This window comes from Vanessa atalanta, chromosome 4 (genome assembly GCF_905147765.1).
Source record: "Vanessa atalanta chromosome 4, ilVanAtal1.2, whole genome shotgun sequence".
Taxonomy (NCBI): domain Eukaryota; kingdom Metazoa; phylum Arthropoda; class Insecta; order Lepidoptera; family Nymphalidae; genus Vanessa; species Vanessa atalanta.
The window spans coordinates 11,528,938-11,540,508 of NC_061874.1; the positions used below are offsets into that span (position 1 = coordinate 11,528,938).

At 30.3% G+C, this 11,571-nt stretch overlaps 1 protein-coding gene across 1 annotated transcript; it reads left to right on the forward strand.

Moving 5' to 3' along the window:
• Positions 1–4,730: 4,730 nt before the first annotated feature.
• Positions 4,731–9,143, forward strand: LOC125077632 (TNF receptor-associated factor 4). Its single transcript, XM_047689613.1, has 7 exons — positions 4,731–4,868; positions 5,142–5,293; positions 5,616–5,737; positions 6,574–6,767; positions 6,855–7,015; positions 7,610–7,864; positions 8,077–9,143. The coding sequence occupies exons 1-7, from the start codon at positions 4,827–4,829 to the stop codon at positions 8,402–8,404; spliced, it is 1,254 nt and encodes a 417-aa protein (XP_047545569.1). The 5' UTR covers positions 4,731–4,826; the 3' UTR covers positions 8,405–9,143.
• The last annotated feature ends 2,428 nt before the right edge of the window (positions 9,144–11,571 follow it).

The following is an 11,571-nucleotide window of genomic DNA, read 5'->3' on the forward strand; positions in this document are numbered from 1 at the left end:
AGTGTCAATAACACCGAACGTTTAATAAATAGGTAAGATTGACTATAATACTATGGTACTGAATGACGCATAAGATATTACACCGAAGCCTTGGTAAAATAATGATGCACGCGAAAATTGATACATGTTTATAAATATTCATTGATTTTTCGATTCATAATATTTCGTAATAATTCTTTCGACTATCTATAATTTGATTTGTTTCTGGGGTTTTATCCACGAATACTTTAACTGTGACGTTATCTTTAAAAACCCCTTGGAGAATTTCATCTACGAAATACGATCTATTTATTGATCAAGATAACGTATTATTATCACGCCTCAAAATCGGTTAAGCCTTAGAACAGTCAATCTTGGGCATGATATTGACAAATGTATTTAAAAAAATCTTCTTCTTTGATTTAAAAAAAATAATGTACATACTTAATATTGATTTAACTTTTTCATAACGCTAATTGGTCGCCCATTTCGCCAATGACCACTTTTTTTAAAGCATAATATTTAATTAATTTTTAGTTAATATATTTTAATGACAGCTTCATGTAAAAAGTACAAATAGTTTTTAAAACCCCTGACCGAATTATGTTTTCGTAACTTCTTGCGTGAGTATTTTTATTCATCGTGCAAATTGCAATTATTTGATTGCAAACAATGGTGTACTAACTTCATCATTGACATAAATGGTAAAGTAATCGCGAATAAGCAGTACGCATACTACTCACCTAAACTATGACATTATTAACGTACTCGTACATTAAAGTAGGCAAAGTAGCTACGTGTCAATTCTATTCTATTGTAGAGAAGGTTTGGAGTTTATTCAATCACGCCTGTCCAATGCGTGTTGATCGTTTCATCCGTTACACGCAGGTTTCCTCACGATATTCCTTTACCGCTAATAAGAAATCCCAGCGCTTATAAAAAAAAGACCCATTCATTCGGGATTACCATTACGACAAACTAACCGGTAACTTAATTAAGTTGCCAAAAATATGAAATCCAAAGATAGCATTTGGCACGTACTCGTAATGTATGTACCTCATTCCTATGCAAGCACTGACTGATGCAATAGGAACAATGCAAAAGATGTATGCTTAACCATTTGTTACGTCCGCGAAGTTGCTCAAGGATTTCGCTTATGAATCAACGGAACTTATACCTCAATTTGTTGGCATGATTTCTGCGCAAGAGTCGTGTTCGGACGGAATTATAAAATGGCGTTATCGGCTTATGTAAGCCGCTCAGCTCTATGGAAGGTTGCTTAACACGACCTACGCTGAATTTAATACTTGCAACAAATCCAATCAAAAATAACCCTTCTATATAAGATACTTAGAGTGAAATTCAGTTGGTACTTTCCTTTAGAAATGTGATTTAGTTCAGTTTTAAGGAAACAACGTGCCACACTGACTGACAGGTAAATGGACAGGTAATGTCTAGGTAAATCAAGTACAAGAACAGTGCGGCTTTATTTGAGAGATGAGCGGAATGATTTTAATACTCCCTGGAATATTTATGCTCTTACTAACTAAGTTATTTCAATTTTTTTAAACTTCCTTTTAAAAATAGACTCATTTAAATAATAGAATAAGTAATTCAGTGTTCTTTTATACAATTAAAATAAATATTACATATTTATTTATGATTTTTCTTTAACGAATTTAAAAAAATATACTTTATTAAAATAGGCTCTTATAAGTACTTTTGAATTGTCATATTACAAATATTCCTATGTCACCTATACAGTTCAGCAAATGTGTACCTACTACCAAAGAGATTCTACATTACAAGCTAAAAATGGCGATACATAAAAAATATGTCCCGATTATGGAGGGACTGGCCCATTACTGCCGAGAGCAGCTAAGACTAAGTGTAAGGCAAATAATTCCTTTTCAAGATCACATTCCACGTCAATGAAGAAATTGTCTAGACTCAATCCAATCCAATAGGTAATTATACCGACTGGACTGGTCCCCGTACACAATTCGGAAAATACTTCTAAGCAAAATAAACTTTTTAATTAAAAATCTATATACATATATTACGATATATTAGAAAATAGCTGCCAAGTTTAAAACCGATATGTAAGTTTTATTAATAATAAATCTTTGTTTTAAATATCGAGTTATTAGAAAAAATATGTTTTAGATACCTGTCTTTTTCGCTAAACCCTTTGAAAGCCAAGGAAACTTACAATGTACATGTCCAGGTCGTTTTCAAATTGAATCTTGCTGCTTTTATCAGAAACTAGTCATATTATACCACACCGACGAAAAACAGTCAATGGTGTTAATTAAAAAAAAAAAAAAAATTAAAAACCAGTTAGCAATTCTTAGTTTATATATTTATATTATTATTATTTTTAAGTAAAGTTATTGCGGCAGGGCGAGGAATATATATTTATAACTATTGAGAAGTGATCACTCCACGATACAAAGCGTATTTAAAGCGTATATAGGTGCATATTGTAATCGTAAAACAAAGTAACTTCCCGCAATCTGTACGCTTAGATCTTTTAAACTACGTAACAAATATTTCTTCAAAAATCTAAAAGTTTTACGTAGCCCCCTATTGTACTCGTATGAAGCCGGGATTATGAATACACACAGAAAATTATTAAGCAAACGAAAACTCAATGGTGCTTATTTTTACGGGCGTAATAATCAATTAAGATTAACGTTTTCTTGCCACTAATCATCTTTTCTGGCGCTTATTTACGCTAGTTTATCGTAAATAATTCTACCAATACCTCGTATAAACGCAAATATTTCACAGATTGAAGAGCTTAATGATAATGAGTAGAAACTAAGCAGCAGTATACTAAAACAACAAAATAATTAAATTAATTTAGAATAGAACGTTTAAATAAAACAAAAACAATTACAACTATTTTTTTTAATAATAATGTTCATAAATGTAGTTGAATATTTAACAAAAAGTGAGAAAAAACTAGAAATTTCATATTTATGGAACGTTGAATGCCAGGATATTTTCACAGAGACGTTTTTAAGCTTAGCACAATTTTTTTTTTTTTTTTCGGGAAACATGCAGCATAGGTTATAATACACAAACATTTGATACCAATATCAGTCTAACATAAGCCAACAAATTTTCCACTGTTACATTAAAACATAGAGTGAACCTACTAAGAACAAGTAGTTAGCAGACAATCAAAGTATATAAAATAAGGTTTTATTAAAAATTTATTAAAGTGTAACAAAACAAAAAAAAACATACAAAAACAATAAGATATTATTGACAAATATATTTTGAAGGCTCCTGAAAACTTAAGTAGTTTTACGTTAAAGATGTACATTACTGTAACATTTAGTATAATTGTCACAGCAAACAGCTATTTTTGGCATAGTTCGTTCTACATAATGGGACGTCAAAGTATGTTTTAATCCGGGAAAGATATATGGACACTTGATATAAATATTGTTCATTTAGTACACTGAATCGCCATACTTTTCAATTTTTGTTTTTGCTAATTGAACAAAGTACTGGTATGAGCCAAACGAAGCCGAAATATTGTTGAATTAATTTTACGATTCACGCAATAATAAGGACTGAACCATGTAATAATTATATTTTTTAGATAAATTAAAAAATGATTACGAATATGAGACAGAACAACTGTTAAGGTATACAATTGTTCAGCTATTTCATTGTGAGAAATATTAAAGGGGCTAGTTATCCATGTAAATTTAACTATTAATTTTTATGAGAAATATCTCTTTAATCTGTAGAATGATAGGAAATATAGATGAACTAGGACTGGAACTGGTTTTGAGCTATAGCTTGAAGACAGCTCAAACGGTCTGTAAAGATAATTAATTTTAGAATTTAGTTGGACTTGACAAATTAAATTAATACTAGTAAAGCTTTAGATTCCCCAGTGCAAACCTACGATTGAGAGTTAAAAATATTAGGAATTTTGTATTTAGGGATACAGCAAGAGTCACCAACACAACAGTAATCATAAAAGTATCTACATATTATATAATATAAAGAAATTATTTATAAGCTTAGATATATACATATATCTCTTATCACCACCCAAGGAAAGAATAAAGTTGGTATTACAAATAAGAGCACTAGATTTATAGAAAAAAAAAATGTTATAAGAGACTTAAATAGGGGAATTCGTATGGAATTGAGAAATTTAAGAAAGCTTTTTAGGATTCATGCAATGTTTTTATAACATAAATCTTAATAATAAACTTCAATAGCGTTGCTCATGGTACTGGCATACGTCAAATGAGGTCACACGGCGCACCATTTTAAAAGTTTAATAAAAATTTAAACGCTAAACAAAAATGTATGTGTTTCTATTGAGTAGTCAAATAACTTCAAACGGGAAAATGGACATTTCATATATACCTTCACTTTTATAAAATATTTCACATGCATACAATATACAATTCTTCACAATACATATAAAGTATGTTCGTAATAATATAAATGAATTTTCTGGAAATTTGATGCGCATTCTATTAATACAAGGAACAAACATAAACTTTTTTATGTGTTAGTAATTCTTTTGTGGGACAATTTATACGCTTTTACAACAAGATACCAGAAAACGTGCTATACGTCTATGTTAAATTCTAAATTTGAATATATATATTGTAACGACAGAGGACTTTGAATGAAACTTAGCACAGTAATCACTGTCCAGTACAATTCTCAGAAATATAATTACCTATTACCCTACTCTTTGACACTGACACTTGACAGTGACTCAACTTAGTCAGTATGACGTTTACATACTGTTTTGGATAAGTTGAAAAAAAAATACTCAAACTTAGTAAAATTGATGTAGTGAAATGGATCCAAATAAAATTAAAAATGCATCAGAAGGTATTGCCGTAAGTATAAAACATGATTTAGTTATAGCTCTTAAAACATAAAGTTTACTATATAAAGTTCGTTAGTTAAACACACCTTAAATTTAGAGGTCACAGAATTTAAGTTAGAGTTAAATATGTAAATGCAATAACTATATTGTGCCCGGTATAAGAATCTCAAAAAGTTGTTTTTTTATAAATAAAATTATGAACATTTTCTTAAATTAAAAAAAGACTCATGTTAAATACAATGTTTAATACATAATTATAATTCTAAATATTTATGAATTTCAGCCTATGGGTATAACAACTTTAAATGAAGCAGTGCTCAGTAACCAGCCTGAATCCAGGTATGAATGCCCAGTATGTCTGAACTGGTTACGGGATCCAGTTATAACCACTTGTGGACACAAATTTTGTAAAAGCTGTATTACTTCATGGTTACAGTGAGTATACCAAAGACTAACTTACCATATACTTATACTATATACTTCTCACCCTTCACAATAATAAGATTTTAATTTGCTACAACCTTATCTTAGAAGAATAATTAGACAATTGTTAATTTTATATACATATACATAAATATTGTATTATATATTATATATATATAAATAAATAAATAATATCTTTATATAGCACTAGTATAATTTTCTATTTTCCTTCATAAATGGAATTGTGGTGTGATGGAATAAGTGCATCGCTTATTCATATAGCATGAAGTCCCAACAATTTTCAATAATCATAATTGTTTGTATATCATTTCAGAAACAGTGGCCACTGTCCAATAGATAATATCAATCTCAGTATGAAAGTTGATATTTTTCCTGACAATTATACTAAAAGGGAAATTCAAGAACAAAGAATGTCATGTCCTTTTGCAGCTAAAGGTACTTTTATCTTCAGTTTTAATAAAAAATAAATAATAAGTAAACACATAGACTATAAAAATATCATGAATTTTAATAACTGAAATATATGTTTAACTATTTATAATGACTTCGGAAAAAAATTTATTTATACTTACATAAATAAAGAGCCAAATTGGTTATTTTTAACATAGCAGCCAATCTCAAGGTGTGCACAGGTTAATGGTGTAAAAAATTATGTTTAAACAATTGTACTGTTTTCTAACTCTTGTGGCAAGGTTTAACACAACATATCATTTTTATTCCTGTCAGAAATAGTATAATAATATCTGCCTCAAAATAAAAGACTTGCTAATTCAAAAATCTTTTCAATAAGCAGGTTACAATATTTACAGGTCTTAAAATTTATTATAATGAGAATGTAGTTCCAGCTCATATGTCTTATCTAAAAATAAAATAGTTTGTGATTTATACATTGCGTAGGTTATCATGTTTCTGATGACAGATCAATAAATTGTTCAGACATAATACACAACAAGCACCTGGGTACAAACAATGCACAGGCGATTTCCCCTCCCTCTCAATAACAATATTAAGAGACCTGTGGTGCCTCACCGTTTGAGCAAGACGACGATAGGCGAGTATTCTCCCGACGCGTGACACCCGGGTTCTTTAAACCGCCTGCTTGGATTTAGATGGAACTGAAGGTGTTGATGGATTTTTTTCTGAATTTATGTCCCATTACGAGTTAGGGAGTAGAAATGCGCTTTGTATTTGCGCACCAAATTATCAAGCGCTTAGTGTAGCAATATGTGCGCAGTTTATTTGTAATGCTTTATAGTAATTAATTATTTCAGGTTGTGCGGTCAAAGTGACCCCACTCGATCTAGATACACATATTGCTGTATGTGAGTTTAACCAACCCGAGGCTTCTTCTCAATCAAAAGTCAGGGTTCCATGCTCGTTCCAGGCCGTCGGTTGCAAGGAAACCTTTGATAGTCAAGAAGATATGAATGCCCATTTACATAATGACATTCAAAACCATATGAGTGTAAGCTTAGAAATATGAAAATTAATAAATTACAGATTGCTTTTTAACTTTTATTTACTTAACTTATCTTTCTCATTATATTTTTAGTTCCTAATGAATGCATATTCCAAGATTCAAATCGACAGTGACATATCTAATGCTAGTATTGATGCCAAGGAACAAGAGGCCATGTGTCTGTGGGAAGCACCGGACAAAAATGGGGAACAAAGCACCTCTGCCCCACTCAGTAATACTAGCGCTCTTATAAGGTAAACAAGATCTTAAATCAACTTAAAATACATTTTTATATAATTTTCAGGTCAAATGAAATCCATACAAGCCTTCAGCATTATCCAAATTTTCATTTTCTTATTTTGTGTTATTACGCATCGTAAGGAAACCTGCATGTGTCTGATAAAATCCAATATTAAAATTCACCCTCCCCAACCATCCCCTCTTGAGGGGATAGTACAATTTTGCCTAGTAGTAGGACATTTAAGGATTGTTACTCTGCGTAACTTTTTAACATAACATAATTTAAAATCTAATTTAGAAAATTATTTAAAAAAAATTTACCTTGTTGTTATTGCATTGGTCAATACTTACAGCTGTAATTGTGTTACAGCATGCTTGTAATTAATAAACAAATTGAAAAGAGACAGTTACTAAACGTAACTGACAATGTCTTCTATAAATTACCAAAAAGTCTGTACAGAAGGATTGTAATTTTATTTTAGAGTTATCCAAAACAAGTCATACATTTAAAAACTCTTGTGTTAATTCCCAATATCTTTCGGCCCAGGTAATAGACTCATGCCTTGCTTAATGCTTAATCCTTAAGAAATGTATTACTTAATCCCAAGGGCACTGTATGAGAGGGTTGTAGTATTGGAACAAAGAAATCGTGAGCAGGATATAGTAATAGCTAACATGTCGAAGCAGCTCTCTGCATTCGCGGTGGCGAAAATGAAACAAAACAATGACATGCTTCTCCGCTACTGTATGGGAAATTATATCTGGAAAATCGACAACTTCAAGACGAGATTAGACGCCATGTTGAAAGATCACTTCAAAATGTTGTACAGCCCTGGATTTTATACGTCACCAAATGGTTACAGGTATTTTTATGCATTTTTATATTGAATATATATCCAAAATGAATCCTTTTTTTCTGTAAAATATTATAGATTTTATCCTTATCAGTTTTCAAGAATATATATATATATACATATATATCAAAAACCTCTGTTTTAATATTATTGCTTATATGCAATTTGTGATCGTATTGTAATTTAATCATAGATGAATCACAAATATTTTTAAAATTCAGATTCTGCGTCCGTCTAAACATATCCCCACAAAATCCTCACTGCTTCGCGCTCCACGTGCATCTGATGAAGACTGAATACGACCACTGCTTGGAGTGGCCGTTCAACGGACGCATAACCTTCGCCATGATCAACCAATACGACCCCGACATGACGCAGAGGGACACCATGATGTCCAACTCCAGCCTGATAGCCTTCAAGAGGCCCACCGCTGAAATATGTGTTCGCGGCTTCGGTTACACCGAATATGCGGTTGTGAGTGATGTCATTAGGAACGGCTTTGTTAAAGATGACATGCTCATAATACGTGTTAATATCAGGTATGTATGACGTAAGGAGTAATTTTATGTTTGTTCTCAATTATTTTATTATATAATCTGCGTGCCATCAGAATAGGATGTCTTTTTGGAACGATACGCGGATACGCGCAGTCCGACCATCAGGGAGTAGCGTCGGCAAACTCTGCGAGACGTTTTTATTTATTTGTTTGTATGATATATTAGTATTTTTTCACGGGATTTGTTACTCAATTATTGTAAAGATTTAAAAAAAAACTATCATGCAAAATAATTCTGGCAGTTAAACATACATACCTACATAGAAATAAATTATAATCGTATAAAACCATGTGCCCTGATTGGTTTCCCAGAGTCGAATAGTTATTATTTAGAAATTCTTTGCTAACGCTCCTTCACTCGAGAACGGTCATTTTCGATAAACATACTTTGACAAAGTTCCATCACATTCTCATGGCGCGCAGATTACAACAGTCTTATGTATAGTCTTTAGTTATTTTTGTGCAAGAATGTAAGATGCAATATTTTGATCTGTTATTTTTATATTATAATGTTCTAAGACTTATAAAATGTATTAACCATTGTAACTATGTCCGTCCATTAAGACATTAATACAATAACTTTATAAAGTTTATTTAGCTTGTTGTAAATCATATTCATATTGTTAGTAATTAAAAATATATTGTTTAAGGAGATTAGACAAGATCTGTTAGAATATTCTTAACGTAACATTCCCATGTTTTTCTATTTATATAGTAAATCAATTTTAAGAATGGTGCACTATATATGTATATTTAAATATTATTAAAATAATATTTTCGTTTTATTTTTATTGAAATAAACGAATTACCGAACATTAATCAAGTTTTTATTTCATACTGGTGCTGTTAAGATTTACCAAGAAATAAATCGACACGAAATTGTTAGTTTTTTTTTTTATGTACTTGAATAAGATAATGGTTCGCTTTTTAACCGATTTTTAAAAGGGAAGGAGGTTATCAATTTGGTCGAGAGTTTTTGTGTCTGTTAACCCAGATTTAAATTTGGAGTTTGATATAATATTTTTTTGTAGAATTTTATATTATTTTAAATTAAGCACATACACTCTAACACACTTAAAGTTAAATTGCGTGTAATTAATTTATCTATGTATTATAAAACGTTTTCTTGACATCAGGTTGACTGTATTTGATATTATTAAAGGCACAAATTAAAACACATAATATTTTTTAAATCACATTTATTGTTATGCAAGAATTACAAAACATTAACATACAGCTAATCCTTAATAAAATATAGGAATATCGCTTACAATATAAACGAATGTATCGTCCAAATCCATATCACATTCAACCATCACATTTTTCGTCTGAAAACATTCATTAAGTAGCAACACCAAATAGTCTTTTGAAACTTATAACACCAAAGATATAGCGAATTTAAATAAAAATATATATACTCAAATTTGTTATAAATATATAATAAAAAAAAATCAATCATTCACAACCAAATAATATATAAATCAAAATAATTATATTTTTTCACACAAATAGCAAGAACTTAATAAATACAAACAGATTATTCCATTGTATAGTATAACATGATAATACTACTACTGAGTCGAAAGAATTCATTTTATTAATAACTATACCGATTTATCTCACTTTATTTATCGAGAAATGGTTGACATGTTTTTCAAAGACGATTCGATCCACACGACTGTCAAAAAGTATTCCCAATACAATAGCAATCTTCGTCGAAAATAACATAAGATAAACAGGAATAGTTTTTAATGATGTTATAATTAATTAATTTAAATTAAAAATGCTTAAATCGAAAAAACGACATACTCGTTCGAAATAAAAGAAAAATAGCAAGACTAGTAAAATGCAAAACAATTTATTTTAATAACTTTTTATTATAATTAATTTATTACTCCGAATATATTTAATAATTTATAATAATGGCAACTTTGAGAGCCATTACATTATAACTGTAAATTTCGACACATTATTTAAATATCAAACCTTGTCACTTCTTTCCATACATTTTACATTACAATATATTTTAACGCTGTAAAAGTTTTTTAAATACCTTATATAAAAAGACTAACTCATCCAAAATAGCTACAAATAATTATGTATCAATGTATCTTAAAATACCTTAATATTTTTTTATTATGTAATTTATCCGATTTGGCGATATTCATGGGAACCTCTTACTTCCCATCGGTGGTTATTTAATATTATTTGAATGCAAAAATATTTTTTTCTTCATCTCTCATTCTCAGTTACAAATCTAGCGTCCAATAAATAAATAATGACTTAATTTAGTTTAACACTTAAAACATGGAATTCAGGAAGACATAGGGGGATCAAATTGTATTATAATTGCATATTAACTGATAATAAAATGTCTCTTTTATACGGAATGTTTGATAAACCAATACACGGATAATAACTGAAAGTACAGCGTCAAATAAACCATATAAAAATAAACGGATCCATATTAAAACTAAATCTAAACGTATCACAGTTACGGTAAATAAAATGCGCGTATCTAACACTCAAAAAACATTGATTATATTGAAGCTGTATGTCTTATGGTCACTGGTACAGGGCCGGATCTACCGTATGGCTTTTTGGGCTTCAGTCCACGGCCCCGTGGATTCAAGGGGCCCCAGCTAAGTCAAAGTCAAAAATAGACCATTATGCGATAGAATCCATCGTTTTATTAAATTAAGCAGATCGTATGGTTTGCGAATCCTGCAATTAATCATACCCATTCAATTAATTTAATTCAAGTCTACGTGGGGTAGGTGTGTCTTAAGTGGGGCCCCTAAGTAGTATTAGCCCAGGGCCCATTAAACTCACGGTCCGGCCCTGCTATTGTATTATTTATATTTATATATTATAAGTGCCACAAGTTAAAACGATTAGTGTCGATTACAAATGTATAAAATATACTAAATCGCAATGTATCACTAAGAAAGTTATTAATATAATTATTATCAAATACTTAATTCATATTGAGAAACAATTAAGACGATTAAAAACATACGGCATTATTTATATATCTCATTAAACATACTTTAACTATTTTACCGTCGCTATTATATCAAATTTGAAAGTACATGTTTATTAAGCGGCGGTTACACGATGAGAAAATTTTCGTGCGGACGCCGTGGTTGTCGCGTAAAAC